The following is a 21,837-nucleotide window of genomic DNA, read 5'->3' as shown; positions in this document are numbered from 1 at the left end:
TAAAGGGAATATATTATACAACTGAAATGTATTGTTTTACAATTCTTCTTTGCGCATAAGGGTGCATTGTGTTCGTTGTGCAGAAGGATTCCCAGCTTTGCTGCCCATTTCCCCCGACAAGTGTTCATTCAGAGCTACGTGTTATGGCCTTTTCAGCCGTGCAACGTCTGCTCGTTGGCTGCCATTCAGTTTTGTTCTTTTCATGTTGCAATCTTAAAGGGTCTTCAAGCCCTGCTCCAGAGAAAATAGGGGGCAACAAAGCCGTGAAAGGCAAACAATACGTCGTATACTCCTACACTCCGGCAATATGAAAGCCTTTTGATGTTCCGGCTTTCGAGTGCCACTTTCTTATCCGTCTGTCTGTCTGTCTGTCTGATTGTCGGCAGAATGCTCGGTAATCACGTTAAGCGGTTAATTACTTTGCATGCCTGATGTCACAGTCTACTGGCACGCATTCAAGTGACCCCAACCCAATGTTTTATGGGACCCATACTTGTATATCTTGCAAGGTCACTGGGCTCAGAGGGCAGTGGGCGGCGACATTAGCATTGCATTTGCATAAAATAACATGAATATTTTCGCCACACCCACACACGCCGCCCACGATGCACAAACTTAATAAACAGAGCACTTTATTCCACGCCTGGCCAGCCAAGCAACCCACACACAAACTCAAACACAAACATGGACGTAGCGAAACCAAGGAATTTATGCACATTGGCATGCACATAAACGCTGCCTGTTACTGGTTATTGTTGCACCGCTCGGCCTTGTCCTGCCTTTGTTTTCGCTGCTGTTGCATGTGCACTTTTCCGCCATTCCCCCATGCTCCCATCCCCCTATGCTTGCCACCCCGTGTTGCAAATTTCCACTTTCCACTAGTTTACGCCAGGCGGCTGCATAAATATGCAACGCTTATCACATGGTTTTATGGCAAAAGGGCTTCACAGGTTTCGTTATGGTCTTGGCTGAAATCTCGCCCACGTAAGCCCATAACTGAAGCCATCTACAGGTGTCTGCAGGTGGTCTTTTAGGGACAGTTAAGCGCAGTTCTGCAGGTGTAAAAATTACGGATACAACTTAATGTAAACTACGATTTTATCGTCTCGTCCTAGGGCGGAATGAGTATTCGAAAATGCTAGTACTGGTATGTAATACTGGTATGAATAACTGAAAATGTATCTATGCCTTGGCATATATATTGTTATATTGATTTAATAAATCCTTGCTACGTAGTCTGTAGCAGTGCTTCTAGTCTCACTTCACCCGAAGAGCATCACATATTCTTGATGTTACAGGAATCAAATCCTTGGCTGCCATTACCTCAGCTTATGGTAAGCGTTGGAGCCTCGTGAGCTTTGAATATAAATTATTTCATATTGCCATTGGGCTCTCAGCGAAATTAGTTCCGCCCCAGACCCTTCATCACAGCCTTGCACCCACTCCAGGACTACCTGCCACATCTACTTATAGCAGCAGCAGCAGCAGCAGCAGCAGCACTCTGAGTTGTGGGGAATTATTTATAAAATAGTTTTCCGCACTGCTCGTGCATTCGGTTTGGTTTCTTTCCCGCGGCAAATGCAATTAGCATTCGCTGATTACCCGGCGAGGAAATGGCACGAGTGTAAATTATGGTTTTTACTTTATGGCAAATTAACCAAGTGGGTTTATATCGCACACACATGCGCGTCGCTAACTTTTAACGGCCATAAACTCTGGATTCTACGGAGGCTGAATTCGAAACTTTTTGGCTTATGCTAATGGGAAAGCCAAGCGGCAAGTAACCGTCTTTAAATGGCAAATTCATTTGCCAATTACCAGGGGCCGTGACATTTGAGCTGGTCCAATTTTTGCCTCTTTACCCCATCCATAACCTGTCAACCCACTCGGCCAATGGAATTGGAAGGCTTGGGCTGAGCGCTCAGGTGCAAAGGTTGCTGTTACAATAGCTGCCAGGCCGTGAATGTGGCTCTTGAGTGCTCTGCATTCAACTTGCTCGCAGGACCATTTCTATTTCAAGTGGCTTTAACCCCAGCCCCGGGGCTTCGACGCCTAGCCTCCATCCACCAATCTATGAGCCCCCCAAGACGTGGCACGTGGCGTATGTGCAATGCCGACATCAAAGAGCAGCTACTTCGTGGAAGCAGCAAGCGAGTCGTGGCTTTCATTAAGCTGACACCTCGCCGACGCCCACCACAATCCGCTCTCGGCCATTCCTTCTGGTCCTGGCACAACACACCCGGATCATATACTCTATATACTACCACGTCCTTACACTCCTCCAAAAGTTAGAGGGCCAAAAGTTGTTATATTGGAAAAGTTTCTTCGCTTGATTTTTAATATCACAGGTGAACGTAAATAATTTATTGCATTCATTTACGTTTCACATCCAATCGTGCCACGTAAAGATTTCGAAAACCCAGCCAAGTGAGGGGTTCCAACCACAAGGAGCCACAAAATTTATTTATGCGTTATATAACAAAAGGCACAAGACGCCGGGCAAGGCAACAAACTCTAACAATGTGCCAACAGCCGTTGGCTTTAGCCGGGCAAAATCCTTTTAGACCATAGATAAGGAAACTTTAATAAACACGCCACACACGCAACCTGGAAAATTGATAAGAATATGAAAAGTTTGCCGCGCTGGCGGTGCGAAAACTTTTCATGCCCGGCATATACCTTTGCTTACCTACATAGTACATCTAAGCTGGTTTCTGAAAGTTGCTGCTTTTTAATTTGTATAGCCCATAAATACAGTTCAGGGTCCATCCAGGCAACTTAACGGTCGAGATCGACGTGATTAATGTCCTTGCATTCCTGCCTCCCCCACTCACCTGTGCTTCTTCATCTCCATCTGCTGCTGCTTCTTCAGCTCCATGTTCTTCTTGTTGCTGTCGTAGTTGCGCTGATGCACCTCGTGGAACTCGCCCACGTCGTGGTAGTTGGCCAGCGATCCAAACGGATTGTTGTAGAGGCTGCCGTGGTGGCCGTGCCCCTCGTGGTGGTGCGACAAAAAGTGCGGGAACTCATCTGCAATGCCGAGGAATGGATTGGCAAAAGGAGCACAGGTCAGCAATCAAACTAATTAACGTAAACGCTGCAGACCCTCGTTTGGAGCTCAAACAGCACCGAAATGCCGCATTAGCCAGTGGTGATTCACAGCATATTGTCTTGCCAATTGCAGATACACGGAGAGAATAGATTTTTAGCGAGCACAAGAAATGGGCCTGATTACCCAGTATTTACTTTAAAAACGAGTATTCGGTTATGCCAACATATTAACTTATTTTTTTGATTTGATACTATTGGCCATTCTTGACCATTCTCTCACAGTCTCTGCTCGCCGTGGACAATCACCCGCTACTCACCCGCTCGAGCTCCTGCTGGCCATCGTAGGCTTTTGTCGTAGCGGTCCATGAATTGGCCAACGGGGATGTGATACTGCTGATGGTACTGGTTGAAGTACTGCTGCTGGAAATACTGCTGCTGCAGCTGCTGCTGACTCAGCTGCGTCTGCTGCTGCTGCTGCGTGCGGCGCTGGTGCTGGTGCTTCCCATTGAAGGAGAACACGTGGTGGGTGCGCACGTACTTGTCCTCCACCTGTCGATACACAAAGGAGCCCGAAAGGGCGATGAGTCAGTGGGCGAATTGGTTGGATGGACAGCACACGACGCGGCCAGCACAACAAGAACAATTACAATGGCCTGCGCACAGAAGTCACTTGAATGTCAAATCCCATTGCCCATTCCAGTGGCACATCTGGACACGAGCGTCCGGCTTAAATTAAATATGGATCAGGCCCCGAAGGGCCAGTCCCACATCTGCCCATCTGCTTGCCACACAGTGCTGCAGTTGCTGCCATCTCCACTGCCAGCGGCGCGCGTTTATGAATAAATTTCATTTTAGAGTTGCCCGGGCAGCCATAATGAATTTATATAAATTTCATTTCCTCTCGCCACCGCCAACAGCAGCTGGCCAACGGGCATGTGCAATTAAAACGAAAGCTGTCCTGGCCGCCCATGTAGGCCATAATTATAAAATGGCTTAAACTGATGTTAATCTTAATGCACTGCATGCCACATCCACATCCCCTGGCACTCGTTTCCCCCTGATTAACCCAATGGCCGGCGGCACTTTTCGCACATAGATGCCCCGTCCCGTAAATAATCCATTGCAATTGGACTCCGATTACGCCAAACAATTGAATCGCGCCATCGACGAATGGCCTGTTTCAAATATCACGCATACGCACCTTTTTCCCATTGATTAGCCACGTGATGTGCGGCGCAGGACGACCGCGGGTGGTGTTGCACAGAGCGAAAAGTTTCTCGCCCACTGCAAAGGGCGTTCGCTTGCGAAACTTAATGGTGGGCGGACCCGTCTGGGGCACTGCAAGTACAAGTATGGGGTATGGGGTAGGGGTATACCATAATTAGAGGAGCTGTTCACAGCTGGTGGTGGGATAAAGCAAATTGTTACGCACAGAACACGCTCATCAGCTCATCGGCGCTGGCCTTGGTGAAAATGGGGGTGTCCGTGGAGACCTCGCAGTAGAACTGGCCGGATAGATCGAACTGGACATTCTTCAGAGTCACCTGCTGCTCGTTGGAGTTCTCCCACTGTTAATTGAAGGGGGAAAATGGAAAGGACAAATTAGAAAAATGCGCAGACACAGAAGGCTCATTAGGAAATCATTTGATCAGAAGGGCTTTTTGCATGTACGACAAGTGCCTTCCAATTAGCTGCAACTTTCGGACTTATTTTTCCCCTGTCAAATCCAAGAATGATTACCAAGTCGCGGAATGACAGCGGTAATGATGATTGAATAAATAGTTGCCCCGGATACTCGCATCTCGCATTTGATACTTACGTCAATTTCGGCCCCCTCGATGGTTGAGTTACGAAACGGCGGATTTCGTCCGTTTATAAATTCAAAGAACTTGCCCTTGTCAACCTTCAGCCATGTCACCTGCAAAACAAAGAACATTTACCAATATTTAAAGAAAGCACGCCATGTTTGCCTAGCCGCCCCTCCCAATCAGATTCGGTTTCCGATTCACTCGATTCATTCGGCGATTGCTGCTTCTGACAGTGATTGAATGCGTCAGCTTTGATGGCTGTCCTCAGCCCAAGGATCACTTAATGCTGCAGCGGGACATATATTGATATGGCTTAAATGGTGTTGCGCAATTTCGAACGTTGCGCAATCTGACCAAAAACGCCTTAATTCCCTGCCAGCTGCAGAGCACTTTAACTTGGCAACAAGTTGCGTTAACTGAATAATTTCGACGGCGAGCTGTTGTTAGCGCGTTAAACTGTAAGCTGTAAATAATAAAACGTTTTTATCGGAATGGCAATGGCACTGGCATTCCACAGAGTAAGTGGGGTGTTGGCGCATGTCTCCCCATGCAATTAAAAACAAAATCTACAAGCGAAACTTGCACTGGGACACAAAAAGTTGTTTCCTGTTTTTTCGTGGGGCGTGGGGCTTACGACAACGACAAATATGAATAATGAAAATGGAAATTAATTTCCATGCGCAAGTTTTCCACATTCAACTTAAAACTAGCCGAGCTGACAACGCTTTTCTGGCCGGATATGCGGCTCTTGTCGCCCATTTTTAATTACACCCAGCATTTATTTATTATGCATATTTTTTAACGCCCGCATTTATGTGCTTACTTTAATCACATTTCAGAGGGGTATTTCAGCGGCGGATTAAAGTTGAAAAGTAATTTATTTTTCTTGTGGCAACAGTACTTTGTCCCTAATAACTGGTAATAACCACCGGCTCTTGAAAAACGCGGCATTTGCATATAAAGTAAATATAATTTTGCTGTATGTCAACAGTATACCCTTTTACTCTATGGGTATATGTACAACAAAAATCAAATTAAACAAATATTCTAAATTTGAATGCAGATTTTTAGAAAATTGCTCCACAAACATTTAGAGGTATCCCACTTCAAATTCCGATTAAGATTAGCTGAGTTATGGACTTTAGAACTTCGGCCTTGGGACATTATTGAATTTCCACATCATAACATCAGAAAAATTACAAAAAAATGAAATAAAAAAAAAATTCTAAATTTGAATGCAGTTTTTTAGAAAATTGCTCCAGAAACATTTAGAGGTATGCCACTTTAAAATCCGATTAAGATTAGCTGAGTTATGGACTTTAGAACTTCGGCCTTGGGACATTATTGAATTTCCACAACATCATAACATCAGAAAAATTACAAAAAAATGAAAAAAAAATAAAATTCTAAATTTGAATGCAGTTTTTTAGAAAATTGCTCCAGAAACATTTAGAGGTATGCCACTTTAAAATCCGATTAAGATTAGCTGAGTTATGGACTTTAGAACTTCGGCCTTGGGACATTATTGAATTTCCACAACATCATAACATCAGAAAAATTACAAAAAAATGAAAAAAAAATAAAATTCTAAATTTGAATGCAGTTTTTTAGAAAATTGCTCCAGAAACATTTAGAGGTATGCCACTTTAAAATCCGATTAAGATTAGCTGAGTTATGGACTTTAGAACTTCGGCCTTGGGACATTATTGAATTTCCACAACATCATAACATCAGAAAAATTACAAAAAAATGAAAAAAAAAAAAATTCTAAATTTGAATGCAGTTTTTTAGAAAATTGCTCCAGAAACATTTAGAGGTATGCCACTTTAAAATCCGATTAAGATTAGCTGAGTTATGGACTTTAGAACTTCGGCCTTGGGACATTATTGAATTTCCACAACATCATAACATCAGAAGAATTACAAAAAAATGAAAAAAAAATAAAATTCTAAATTTGAATGCAGTTTTTTAGAAAATTGCTCCAGAAACATTTAGAGGTATGCCACTTTAAAATCCGATTAAGATTAGCTGAGTTATGGACTTTAGAACTTCGGCCTTGGGACATTATTGAATTTCCACAACATCATAACATCAGAAAAATTACAAAAAAATGAAAAAAAAATAAAATTCTAAATTTGAATGCAGTTTTTTAGAAAATTGCTCCAGAAACATTTAGAGGTATGCCACTTTAAAATCCGATTAAGATTAGCTGAGTTATGGACTTTAGAACTTCGGCCTTGGGACATTATTGAATTTCCACAACATCATAACATCAGAAAAATTACAAAAAAATGAAAAAAAAATAAAATTCTAAATTTGAATGCAGTTTTTTAGAAAATTGCTCCACAAACATTTAGAGGTATCCCACTTCAAATTCCGATTAAGATTAGCTGAGTTATGGACCTTAGAACTTCGGCCTTGGGACATTATTGAATTTCCACAACATCATAACATCAGAAAAATTACAAAAAAATTAGCAAAAAATAAAATTCTAAATTTGAATGCAGTTTTTTAGAAAATTGCCCCAGAAACATTTAGAGGTATGCCACTTTAAAATCCGATTAAGATTAGCTGAGTTATGGACTTTAGAACTTCGGCCTTGGGACATTATTGAATTTCCACAACATCATAACATCAGAAAAATTACAAAAAAATGATAAAAAAATAAAATTCTAAATTTGAATGCAGTTTTTTAGAAAATTGCTCCAGAAACATTAAGAGGTATGCCACTTTAAAATCCGAATTAAATTAGCTGAGTTATGGACTTTAGAACTTCGGCCTTCGGACATTATTGAATTTCCACAACATCATAACATCAGAAAAATTACAAAAAAATGAAAAAAAAATAAAATTCTAAATTTGAATGCAGTTATTAGAAAATTGCTCCAGAAACATTTAGAGGTATGCCACTTTAAAATCCGATTAAGATTAGCTGAGTTATGGACTTTAGAACTTCGGCCTTGGAACATTATTGAATTTCCACAACATCATAACATTAGAAAAATTACAAAAAAATGAAAAAAAAATAAAATTCTAAATTTGAATGCAGTTTTTTAGAAAATTGCTCCAGAAACATTTAGAGGTATGCCACTTTAAAATCCGATTAAGATTAGCTGAGTTATGGACTTTAGAACTTCGGCCTTGGGACATTATTGAATTTCCACATCAGAAAAATTACAAAAAAATGAAAAAAAAATAAAATTCTAAATTTGAATGCAGTTTTTTAGAAAATTGCTCCACAAACATTTAGAGGTATCCCACTTCAAATTCCGATTAAGATTAGCTGAGTTATGGACCTTAGAACTTCGGCCTTGGGACATTATTGAATTTCCACAACATCATAACATCAGAAGAATTACAAAAAAATGAAAAAAAAATAAAATTCTAAATTTGAATGCAGTTTTTTAGAAAATTGCTCCAGAAACATTTAGAGGTATGCCACTTTAAAATCCGATTAAGATTAGCTGAGTTATGGACTTTAGAACTTCGGCCTTGGGACATTATTGAATTTCCACAACATCATAACATCAGAAAAATTACAAAAAAATGAAAAAAAAATAAAATTCTAAATTTTAGTGCAGTTTTTTAGAAAATTGCTCCAGAAACATTTAGAGGTATGCCACTTTAAAATCCGATTAAGATTAGCTGAGTTATGGACTTTAGAACTTCGGCCTTGGGACATTATTGAATTTCCACAACATCAGAAAAATTACAAAAAAATGAAAAAAAAATAAAATTCTAAATTTGAATGCAGTTTTTTAGAAAATTGCTCCACAAACATTTAGAAGTATCCCACTTCAAATTCCGATTAAGATTAGCTGAGTTATGGACCTTAGAACTTCGGCCTTGGGACATTATTGAATTTCCACAACATCATAACATCAGAAGAATTACAAAAAAATGAAAAAAAAATAAAATTCTAAATTTGAATGCAGTTTTTTAGAAAATAGCTCCAGAAACATTTAGAGGTATGCCACTTTAAAATCCGATTAAGATTAGCTGAGTTATGGACTTTAGAACTTCGGCCTTGGGACATTATTGAATTTCCACAACATCATAACATCAGAAAAATTACAAAAAAATGAAAAAAAAATAAAATTCTAAATTTGAATGCAGTTTTTTAGAAAATTGCTCCACAAACATTTAGAGGTATCCCACTTCAAATTCCGATTAAGATTAGCTGAGTTATGGACCTTAGAACTTCGGCCTTGGGACATTATTGAATTTCCACAACATCATAACATCAGAAAAATTACAAAAAAATGAAAAAAAAATAAAATTCTAAATTTGAATGCAGTTTTTTAGAAAATTGCTCCAGAAACATTTAGAGGTATGCCACTTTAAAATCCGATTAAGATTAGCTGAGTTATGGACTTTAGAACTTCGGCCTTGGGACATTATTGAATTTCCACAACATCAGAAAAATTACAAAAAAATGAAAAAAAAAATAAAATTCTAAATTTGAATGCAGTTTTTTAGAAAATTGCTCCACAAACATTTAGAGGTATCCCACTTCAAATTCCGATTAAGATTAGCTGAGTTATGGACCTTAGAACTTCGGCCTTGGGACATTATTGAATTTCCACAACATCATAACATCAGAAGAATTACAAAAAAATGAAAAAAAAATAAAATTCTAAATTTGAATGAAGTTTTTTAGAAAATTGCTCCAGAAACATTTAGAGGTATGCCACTTTAAAATCCGATTAAGATTAGCTGAGTTATGGACTTTAGAACTTCGGCCTTGGGACATTATTGAATTTCCACAACATCATAACATCAGAAAAATTACAAAAAAATGAAAAAAAAAATAAAATTCTAAATTTGAATGCAGTTTTTTAGAAAATTGCTCCACAAACATTTAGAGGTATCCCACTTCAAATTCCGATTAAGATTAGCTGAGTTATGGACCTTAGAACTTCGGCCTTGGGACATTATTGAATTTCCACAACATCATAACATCAGAAAAATTACAAAAAAATGAAAAAAAAATAAAATTCTAAATTTGAATGCAGTTTTTTAGAAAATTGCTCCAGAAACATTTAGAGGTATGCCACTTTAAAATCCGATTAAGATTAGCTGCGTTATGGACTTTAGAACTTCGGCCTTGGGACATTATTGAATTTCCACAACATCAAAACATCAGAAAAAGTACAAAAAAATGAAAAAAAAAATAAAATTCTAAATTTGAATGCAGTTTTTTAGAAAATTGCTCCACAAACATTTAGAGGTATCCCACTTCAAATTCCGATTAAGATTAGCTGAGTTATGGACCTTAGAACTTCGGCCTTGGGACATTATTGAATTTCCACAACATCATAACATCAGAAAAATTACAAAAAAATTAGCAAAAAATAAAATTCTAAATTTGAATGCAGTTTTTTAGAAAATTGCCCCAGAAACATTTAGAGGTAAGCCACTTTAAAATCCGATTAAGATAAATTGAGATATGGAGGTTAGAAGTTCAGCTTTGGGACATTTTTCAATTTTTTGAATTTCTACATCATAACATCAAAGCAATTACAAAGTATAGTATCTGGAATAACCTTTTACTCTACGAGTAACGGGTATAAATATTAATCTAGACCAGATCAGGAGACTCCACGTGTGTCCTGCTCCAGACGTCTGGTGATGGCCCGATTGACACGCGTGGGACAAATTGCATTGATTGCACGCAACTTAATAATATTAATGTGCTTATTGAATGTGTCCGCGGCAGGCGAGGCGTATGCGTAATTTGTGCCGCAAATGTTGCCATTACTCAAGCCAGCGTCGTCGTGTGTGCCAGTTTGTGTGTTTAGCGCTGTGCGGGTCAATCAATAGTGGCCGCACAACCACTCAGCCACACGGGGTCATAATGAGAGGGCAAACACCAACGGGGCAGCAAACATACTGGAAACTCGGGATCTCGAATGACCGGCCATTAGCGCACTCTAGGACCGCCAGACACGCATCGAGTTTTATCAACCACTTGTGGTCGTTTCAAACATTTTCCCTCGCCTTGACATGCAACTCCCTATCGCCGCAATATCGCCAATGGATCTCGGGTTAATGAAAAACAAAGGTCCTCCCGATATTTACCTTTCCCGCTGATGTTTGTTCGCTTAGTCAGAGCGCGATGTGTTTACTTTGGCGTGCCTGCCTGCGCTCGACTTTATTTCTTTTGACTTTCGGGCTTTGTTTGTGTTTGGGCTTATTAGGACATGCACATGGGACGAATTCCCCCATCCATACAGTTGACACAAATAATACACAAAGTCTGAAAAGTGGTAAATCAAAAGCTCATTAAAGAGCGCTGGGACGCCCGATTTTCGGGCCCAATTGCCAGGGATCGGACTCACTTCGTAATTAGTTTATTTAATTTGAATGTATACAACCGGTAGGTATAATTTCTTGGGCAAAAAAATTATGTCCTACATGTGTAAAAGGATCCCCTTACAGTTAGCATTTGCGTTTTAATTGCCTTTTTAGTGCCACTTCCACACAATTTGCCACGCTTCGTGCAACAATTCGAATGGCGGCTAGCCGAGCGCACTCGCTTATATAGTTAATTATACTAATTAGGTATTGCTCTGGTCCACCCACAACTCGACCTACTGGTCAAATAAATAAATGTCTACATTTGAGTGGTATGTTTGGCTGTTTTGGCTGTTTGGCTGTTTGGCGGCTATTTGGCTATTTGGTCGGTCAGCTAATTGTGCATGTTTCCCGCCCCGGAGCACACTTCAAATTTGCACGACCCAGCGGCGCATTAAATTTGTTAGTTGACACTTTTGGCGGACGCCGAACCGGCAATGGAATATATCCCCGCATTTCCATGCAAATGAGACACCACAATGGCGGCTTAAAGTTCCCGGGGTCACGATCCGGAAACACGACATGGAATTCCGTGTACTCCATGTTATTCAAGTGGGGTTACGGCTTGGCCTAACAATGGCTTCCATTCGCTTATAAGTACGTGCCCCTCACTGTCAACTTCAACATGGCTGTGTTCTAAATCCATCTTGGTTCCAGGGAAAAATAATCAATATGCAGCTAATGTTGGCCAGCGGAGCTCTTCCATCGTGAGCCATAAAATTTGTACGCTTTTTTATGGTACTTAGAGCGAGCAAAACGTCAGGTTGACCGACCTTCAATCGGCATCGGTATGAAAAGTGCCACCAAAGTGGCCACAGCTAAAGCTCACAACTAAATTGAAAGTATACAGCAGAAAATTCGTTCACTCGGTCAAGTTTACTCCTCCATGGCCGTTGGCCATAAACCCAACGGCCCAAAGGCTTGGCAATGATTTTGGCGTACGCAAGTGCGTGTCTGTTGATATTTCGTGATGGAATTAAGTAAACTGAAGTGAAATTAATTGCCGCCAGTCTGAGCCTGAGTCGATATTGAGAAGCGGAAGCGGTAAAAGGTTTACGGCCCCGGCACTACGGATTCGATGGAGCGGAATGGCACTTTGAGTGCAACTTTTTTGTGGGCCGAGTGGGTCCGCGATGCGGGATTCCTTTGACTGCCACAAAGTTGCGGCACGAAACTTCAGCTCCTGCCCGAAGGATACGGCTCGTCGTCGTGGTGGTTGTGTTTGTCACAGTGCCGGAAACTTTTCGCCCACAAAATAGTACAAGGCGAACAAAGTTTCTTTGGCGTTGGGCCGCCATGGACGGCAATTTTTATTTTTCAATTTAAAGTTTTTAATGCACTTTCCATAATTTATATGCGTATGCATGACATGGAACTTAATCCAATCCGCAGGCACTTACCTTGAACAGTATTTCCGGCTGGACATTGTGATTGCACTTGAAGGTGGCACTCGATCCGCGCTCCACATACCGCGGCACCACCAGATTCACCAGCACATCCGATTGTCCATCTGAAACGGCAGAGAGGTACGAACATGTGAGTACACGAGTAAGTGCTGGCAACAAAGGGGCCATTACAATGAAAAGTGCGCCCAATTGTGGCTTAATTGAAAAAACTATTAAAAGGCCTGCTCGAATGGAAAGTAATCGGTAAAAACTCAGCATGACGCCAAATTTGCAGGCCATTTTAAACGTTCTTTTCTACGGAATTTCGAAATTGCGACCGGTCCTCGACCGAAAGATACTCCAGTGAACTGGCAGATTACGGGTCCTTGTCCTTCGACCTGGCTCAATAAATCTTAATTTGTTTGCCAAAGTGCACATGAGAAATTTTTGCGCCTGCATGCCGGTCTCCGGAGTGAGTGCGTCGGTCCTGCAGCTGGGGTGTCAAATATTTGCAGCCCCTTCTGGTGACACCGAACCTCCATTTTTCACACGAAGGAAATGGCTGGACAGAAGGGGGGTTTCGGGCTATTTGGGTGGCGTTTAAACGACAGTTTCCCAGCCAGCACGTACACGTACGACCAAAGTGCCGAGGCACTGAATTGAGCTTTACAAAAAATTGAAAATATATATTTTCCAGAGTTTACACACATGGCTGACCACCGCTGCGTATACGTAATGTCAGCGTCTGCTCTGACCGGCGGTTGATGACATTTAGTATGTGTTCTGGGCAAATAACAAGCACGTTAAATGAAGTCACTTTTTCGTTGATTTCTTGGGTACATAAAATGATGAGAAAAACTTTGCATGTGTTGTCATAAATGAGGCAGACAATCTGGAAAATGCCATTGAAAATTAGCCCATTTTTTGTTGGCGCCAATTTTCGCAATTGGCCTTGGATATTACTTGTTCGAAAATCAATACTTTTCAATGTGCCAGCGCTGCCGCCGTTCGCAATCATAATTAAGATACAAAGTGGACCAGGGCAAACACATTGCCCCCATTTGGAGGCCGTATCCTGTGGCGCCAATTCCGTTTCCATTTTCATTTATTCACACCACGCGTCCATCGTCAGTCACGCAAAATGTCAACGACTGAGTAAGTAAAAAACGTGTCTGACAGCGCGAAAAATATGGAAATAATCGGATAACGCAAAACGAGGAGAACAGAACCCAATGAAGCGTGTCAAGTGAATATGTATGTACGTATATATGTATGAAAAGAATGAATGAATGGATCGGCGAATGGAGGCCCGAAACAGTTGGCAACTTGTTGCAGGACATGGCATAAACATGGCCAACCTTCAGCGGCCTGGTATCGTAGCCCCCAGCATGACGTACGTGTTCGTGCCGCACGCTAACGAGCCGAAATTTGCGAAAATTCAATCAGGGCCCAGCCGGCTGGCCAGGAACAAGACCAAGACCAGGACCAACGCTCGACATTCTGGCCCAAACCGAGTGCCAAACCGCAGCCGCAACAGGAGAAGATGATGCCAATGTCTAGGGCCAGAGGTCCAAAAAGAGCCACTGTCAGTCATCAGACACCGATGGCTTTCCAGAAGCTGCTGGCTTCAGAATCATGACGGCTTTCCTTTTTTTTGACAGTTATGTCGCAATACTTCTCGTCATTTTTCAGTCCTGGCAGTTGGCCAATAACTGTGAGAATAACGAATTTGAACTGCACGACCGCTGACAAGATGCTCAGCCACCGCAATTATGCTTCGTTGGCTGCCTGCAAGAAAAAATTCATTACTAACTTTGGCAAAAAATGGGAAAACACGAAGGGGCGCTTCAGATCCTTTGGGTTGTGCAACAAGCTGCGAGACGAGTTGGCAGGAGGCTTAACATTTCCACCACTCACTGGATGGATGGTTGGTTGGTTGGAAAAAAAAATGAGCCAACAGCATTTCTTTGTTCGCGTTGTGCTTTTTACAAGCGGAAATTGATGATTTTCCACGAGTTGAGCGACAATAAAGCGTGCATGATGTCAGAAAAACGCAAATAATCAATCAATCAGCATTAATCAACGCTCTATGCGGCAAGACAAGCCAAAGTGGGCAGCTGTTGCAGGAGGGGCGTGGTTTTAGCAGCTGCCTTCATTTTGACTTTAACAACTGGATTAGGCTGCGCAGGAAATTGATATTTATCGCCACAAAACTCAATTCGGCAGTAGATAATATTCAAGTGCTGTGAAGAGATTCATGGTTTGCCACTTTATTGATTCCCATATTCATTTCGATATCTCAGTGTTCGCACGCCTTCGCTTCATTGGAAAAACTTGTACACAGGTGTTCAAAAATACACACGGCAAACCACAAACCGATGGCCTAATAAATGTTTACCTCCACCCCAAAACATTTAGCTTGAGTCGCTCGCCACAGGACCACTGACCAATAACTACCTGCCATTGAGTTTGAGAAGTATGCACTCCATTCGATTCAGATATTGTGGCCAAGGCCATGATTAATGGGCCAACTATTAAAGTCAATAATTGTTTGCCATTGGATAATTTAAGAACTTCAACTGGACAGATGATTGATTGAGCATGGTTTGTATGGACACGCCGCAATAATTAAAGAGTTCCCAGTGTCGGCGGTCAACTTTTTCCGCTAATTAAAATAAAGTCAAACAATAAAGGGGGAAAACAATGACCATTAATATCGGCCACGTATTTCCTTTGCTTGCCATATCCATATTTGATCTGAGGCCATTAAGCGGAGTATGTGTCCAGAAATATGAAAATATTTATAAACTGCTGGGGTAATGGTGGAAAATTCATTTTACAGAGTGCTTCATCTTGCTGCTTTTGATAGGATCAAATAGCCAAAAATACTAAAGAACAATGGCATAAAAATCACAAATAATTGGAGTATCCGAAAAATGAACTTTCAAATATATAAAATGAAAAGTAATAAAACAAAGAATATGTTTTTATTCCGAGTGTAGCTCCTGCTCCAAAGACATCCAATAATATCGACTTGGGGTCAGCTGTCTTGACCCGTCTAACTGTCAGTTGGCCTTCCAAAGGCTCCCCGGTGTCCTTATGGCTGGGAGTCATTATGGCTGAGTGGCAGACAATGCTCGGGGCATTCACATTCCATGGAGTTCATTAGACACGGGCAGCTGCCAAAGCGGCATCAGCATTGGCATCGGCATCGGCATCGGCATCCTGCGCCACAACCCACACTTTTCCAAACTGATTTCCTGTCCTCATTACGGCCGTTTGTCTGCTCCGGGCTGATGGGCTGATTTGAAGTCAGGGCGTGACTGTCAATAATTTTCAATGCTCCACGACGTAGCGCAGTGGACTTGCCATTTTCTAATTGATTTGTGACCACGTGGCCAACCAATTTAAATGCATGCTTGATTGGTAACATAAACGTAGCCAGCCTGCGAACGAGTCGTCGTGACTGGCAGTAAACGTCTACAATGTTTTTAAAGTTGACCGCACAAAGCAAACATTTTCCTAGCCAAAACCCAAGCCCAAACACATACACCATGGCAACGAAGCCATGGAACACTATCAGAAAACATAAGCCAAACAATAAAACGGCAAACACCCGGCATTTACCCACTCTAGGACTTGGACGAGGACTACGAAAAGGATAAGGCCATAAGTCGTTATGCTACCGAGGCGTTCGTTCAGAAACTGTAAGCACTGGCTTTATTCGGCCTGGCCCTTTGCGTGGGCATGGGTCCTGGTGTCCTTCGTCCTTCGTCCTTTCATTTGGGAGCGAGAAACAAAAGGCCGAAATAAAAGGCAGACAAGGTCCGCCGGCATGTTCGAGGCATAAAGTAATTTTATAGAACAAATCACAGGCATTAGCGGATATAAATCCAGTTTATCCCTGCCAGTGTATGCGCGCGTGAAATTCAAATAACTCGGGAGGGCACGCAACATTGGAGGGAGCAAGAAAAATGCTCGATTGTGGCCTTTTCTGGGGTCCTTGAGCTGTTTCTGGGCTTGTAATTCCATCTCCCATCCGACCAGAGCCTACATGCATGTAGGAACTTATCCACCGTGGAAAGAAGAGACTTTTGAAATGGCCCAACTCTCCTGGGAGACAAATAGCTTGGCCTTGGTCACAAGGAAACTCGCATCAAAGACGGTCCCAGCTGAGCACACTCCATGTTTTTGCTGGTCAAACTTTAATGGCTTTAAGCGGGTTGATATCAAATTGAATTGCCCCCCACACAGGACATCTTTTATTTTATTCCTTAATTTTCACTCCCACATTTTAGTCACATTTCTGAAATTAAATCACAGCCGAATGCCGCCATGAATGGAATCAAAATCAAAGGAAAAATAAAATGAAAACGAAAATGAAAATAGCCAACGCGATGTTGTCGCCTACAGCCCACATACACAAACACTGGGCTGGACTGGCTTATACAAGCCCCTTTATACACCATGACCGACAAAAGTAGCCAATGTAATGGCCAAAACAAAATATGAACGAAATTGCGGACCGTCCAGGGCCAGAACCAGAACCAGAACCAGAAGCAGAAGCAGAAACAGAATCACAACCAGAGCGCCACAGGAAGCCAACTTCCTGGTTGAAAATTTTATCTGGTTGGCCATGGCAGCGACTACGAAAATGAAAGAGCCCAGCTAGCAAGAAAGGACGAATAAAAAAATGTCAGAATCCGTTTATATGTATATGTATAAGAAAACGGCTTCAAGGACACCTCATGCTGCTGCTGCTTTCGCTGTTGCTGGCGGCTGCACAACTACAGGCGCAACTACAACCACCACCACATCGACGTCTAAGGTCCTGCCCAGGCACGCCCACAGGGCTGCCCAGCACGTAAAGTACATGCCAGGCCATGGCACACCACGCCACACTGTACAGCACGCCCCACGCCCATTTACAAGGCCGTGGAGCGAACACATGTAGGCCATGAATCTCATAACGAGTGTTAGACATGCGCCACGAGCCTCGCACTGTGGCCCAAAAGTACCACCACATGCAACCAAATTCCATCTAAAGCACGTCTTAAAAAATGAGCTCCTTAATTTGGTGTCCCTTTTCGTAACATTAATGAATTGTAACTTCATGTAAAATAATAATAGGTTGCAACAGATTTAAGGCCTAAGCTTATAGTGCACTGCTGCTAGATCTTGCTTCAAAGATATGTTAGTCAGAAACCATTAAGATATCTCTTGTATGCAAACTGCGCTTACTTAGCTATCTTATTATGGTATTAGCCCACAGTTCGCTGTCTTGGTGTGGGTGGGCTGTGAGCCCAATAAGTGTGTGAGGATGGCCAACAGTTGCCGCTCCAGTAAGCGCGACCTGGACCAGCCTCGTAAAGCTGCAGACCATTAAAGAAATGAAAAGCAAACGCCGACGACTGCGACGGCGGCGTTGGTAAACACATAAAAATGCTTAAATTACTTTTAAGGGGAATTATTTATTATTAATGTGTGGGCCATGAGAAACAACAACCCACAACAGGGAATACCGCAACCATGCCAAACAGCAAAAACGAGACTAAGCCAAATTAGAAGGGCCGACAATTTGAGTTTCAATCATTTGGCATTTGGCTTATGCGTATTTCTCATTTTAAAAAGTTTTGCGACTGGAAACGCAAATGCAATTTTAATCGAGGGGATGGCACAAAAAGGCGGTTGTTTTGCTCATTTCCGGTTGCTACATTTATTCATATTCCACAAAAACATTCCACAATCGGTTTGGCAAACGCATTTCAATCATTCATGACAGTTGCAGCAAGTGGCAAGTGGCAAGTGGAATTCCAGACTGCATTTGACATTTTGCCGGCCACAAATTTTGGTGGAATATACCGATTTGTTTATAAGCAAGTCCGATTCAATTTCGGAACGAGCACTATTTTCTAGTCACCAAAAACAATTAAATGAGGAGAATTATTTATTTATTTTCTGGTGTCACGACGTGGGGAGAAGTGACATGCGCAGCTGTTGTACGGTTTTCAGAAAATTGAAAACATTTCCGCCAACCCATAAGTGTTTTTTTTTTTATTATTATTATTGTTGTTGTTGTTGTTTTGGAGCCGCAACAAATGTTCGGAAACCGCAGGTGGACGTGGAAAAGTAGGGGGTTGGCCACGCCCACGCCCACCTGGACAATTAATGGGTGCCGAGGCCACGTGCTGTCCGAACCAAGCGGTCCTGACCGCCATCACTTTGAGCCTGCGTCACAATTATGTTTGGTATTCGTAATTCGACCAGAGAAAATATCCTTCGCCTACCGGACGGGCCTTTTGAAGTTGGCTAATCTCTAATCTACACAGGCATTAGTCCAGTGACACGAGCATGGGCTATGGAAACTGGAAGAGGGAGCAGATGGGCAGATGGGATGACGAGATGACGCCATTGGCCCTGCAGCGTTTTTCGAGCCTGCTGATGATATTGACATTTATGCTTGACCCACAGTTTGACATTTTTTTTTTGCCCATTTTCGTTCCCGTTCTTCCGCATTTTTTTGGTAGCTTCATTTTGGCCAAAAACAAAATAGAACAGAACGTGGGGCCCCATTTTTTGTTGACACTTGGCCGCACCTGCTGTCTGCCTGTCTATTTGTTTGGCTAATGTCTGTGGCGAGGACACGGGTAGGGTACGTACGTCGAACATGTGATATCGTTGGCATAGCCTGGACTATCCTGGCCTGGCTGTAAATGCGCATTAGTCGGGAATCGAGGGTCAGATGGAACCTATATGGCGCAGAATATTTGCGGACTGCTAATAAGCAGCTCGGCCGGCGGCGACAGCAAAACCCTCGTCAACAACCTTGGCCAGAACTTCAGGACTTGTTGAAACAATGCGCGTCGCACACAAGTTCTTGCACAATCAATGCCAGCCCGGCTTTGTTTGCTTACCACTACCACTTTCACTCCCAATCCCAATCCCAATCGCAATACGAATGTGAATGCGAATACGACGGCGAATTCCAATTCCTCCTGTTGGCCGGGGGCACCATTAAAAAATCAACGCCGAGTCGGGCTCACAAAGTGCCTTCATTATGCGAATCTGAGGCGAGTCTGGGCTTTCCTTTTCCGTTTTTGGCCTGAACATCGGTCGTCTGTGCATTTCGGCCAAGCGCTTAGCCAGGCTGAAAGCAAATTTTCTGTACGCACAAAAGGCGTAACAATCAGGCTGTGGGCATCATAAAATCTATATGTAGAAGGGCCTTTGTTTGGACTGCATGATTTCTGGCGATTGTAATCAATAATTTACGCATTTTCATTTTCGGCCAGCCCCAAGGAGGCATTAGTGTTTGGGTCGCAATTACAAAGACACAAGTGGCAGCCATTCAGGCGTGCACTTATGTGTGTGTTCATTCCCTTTTTCCTGTCCCTTATTTTCGTCCTTTTTTTTTGTTTTTTGGCCAAGTTATCCCCCAAACGCCTATCCTTAATTCAACGCTGCATATATTTTCAGTGCTCTCTGGCAAAATATTTCGGCTGGCCCTAACATCATTTGCAGTCCTTGAACAGTCCTGCTGTTAATTTGCTCGCATTTCAAAGTTATTTATTCATATTTAATTTTTAGAGCTTGCCGCCTGCACTTTCCATTATCCTATGCCATTATGGCCAAGCATCCCACTGTTGCCTGGGCCATTATTCAGCTGGTAATTCCCCTAAGGATTCTGTTTACTTGAGTGCGCATGTGGCTGCCAATTGACGCGTATTTGGCTTTGTGCTTTGCTCTCTTATATAATACACAATTATTGAGCAGCGCCGTGATTGCCATTTTTAGCAAGCGGCGAACCATGCAGCTTGTTGAATAATAAGCAGCTTATCCTTAGTCAGGAGCGTTTGTTCGGGATTTTGCTGGCAGCTTTGCGGGAAATTTTAACTGGGGCTTATCAACTGGGGCTAGAGCGAAAAATGCGTGGGCTTCAACTCGCTTCACATGCTTAAATATCGCAAATGCGGGTATTAATAAGGTGGCTAAGTCGCCCGCTCATTACGCATACGACACGTGAGCCTGGTCACAAGTCAAGAAGGCACAAGAGCGCACACTCGTAAGCACCTACCATTAACATTATTAATTCAATTTAACGCTTGGAATGCTTTATTCATCCGTGGCGCTTCATCCACATAGGCGCTCATTAGGAGCTAGAACGCTGAGTCACCTGCCGAATATTAACTGCAGGCATTAAATACTTTCGCGCTTAGCAATTTCATTACAGTCAAACATCGCTAAGCCGTCTGGTTGAATTTATATCAATAAATAAATGTTAAGCAGGGAAATCAAATTCCAAGTTATACATTGCCAAAGATATTCCCACTACATTTTTCCAGAGCTAATCAGTATGGATTTATAAATTATAGAATAAATTATACATTTCAGAAATCCAGATGAATGTCCTTGCTCACGCACACACGAACCCAGAGGCCACATCATGGGAATGAAAACATTGCCAGTAATTGAAGACTCGGTGAAATTAATTAAGTAGCTGGTGTGGGAGATGAGCAAACAATCTACTACTGGCTCCAGGCAGCGTTCGCTTTGCTGGGAAGCCTTAGATATTGATAGCAGTTTAGTTTTAAGCGGAGATAATTTGAAAATCTCTTTAGAGGCTTGCCAGCTTTGAATTACGTTTTACTTCTGGCTGTGGAAACGTACAAATTACTAACAGACTCTTCGCACTTCATCGCATTGTGTTTGGCCGCTCTCACTCAATTTGCAGTAATCACACTTTATTTGTCTCATTTCTGGTGTTCATAAAAAACGAAAAGTTCGACCTACTCGTTTTTTCCACATTTTTCTCGCTTTTCCGTATTGTTTGTCATGCGTTTGAGCGCGTGCCTAGATTTTAGCTAGTGTTTTATTGCCTACTTTGGGTCGTCCCACTCGTGCAAGGATCCCATGATCTAAGGACCCCTGCGCCCGCCACACACACACTTTCAAGTGAGCACACACAACTGCACTAAAACAAAATTACACCCACTGTGGGTGGGCAGTGGTTGGGTTGGGGATGAAAAACAAAACATTTGCCTTTCATTTGCGCCCCCTTTGCATAATAAAAATGTGTAGTTTACTTCCATTTTTCCCGCCACTCCCACCATCCCGAGTGTCGACCAACTTTGCTAGCCCTTTTTCCAGACATTTGCCGACGTTATTGTTTGTTTGTTCTTGTTTCCCCGCCCATGCGAACCCACCTCCACACCCCCATTTTTCGCAGTGTCTCCGTG

General features: G+C 42.3%; 1 protein-coding gene across 1 annotated transcript in view; it reads right to left on the bottom strand.

The window, feature by feature from the left end:
• The window catches only part of LOC6555401, a 41,267-nt gene that overhangs the window by 13,515 nt on the left and 5,915 nt on the right, over positions 1–21,837 (bottom strand). Inside the window, exons 2-7 of the mRNA XM_001981615.3 lie at positions 12,617–12,726; positions 4,871–4,969; positions 4,484–4,619; positions 4,253–4,389; positions 3,369–3,600; positions 2,835–3,030 (exon numbers count right to left, since the gene is read on the bottom strand). Of these exons, the coding sequence (XP_001981651.2) occupies positions 2,835–3,030; positions 3,369–3,600; positions 4,253–4,389; positions 4,484–4,619; positions 4,871–4,969; positions 12,617–12,726 (910 nt within the window). The remainder of the gene's footprint in view (positions 1–2,834; positions 3,031–3,368; positions 3,601–4,252; positions 4,390–4,483; positions 4,620–4,870; positions 4,970–12,616; positions 12,727–21,837) is intronic.

The sequence above is a fragment of the Drosophila erecta genome, unplaced genomic scaffold, assembly GCF_003286155.1.
Source record: "Drosophila erecta strain 14021-0224.00,06,07 unplaced genomic scaffold, DereRS2 tig00000000-arrow-pilon, whole genome shotgun sequence".
Lineage (NCBI taxonomy): Eukaryota > Metazoa > Arthropoda > Insecta > Diptera > Drosophilidae > Drosophila > Drosophila erecta.
The sequence above is the reverse complement of the archived record's forward strand: the minus strand, read 5'-3'. Positions and strand labels throughout refer to the sequence as shown.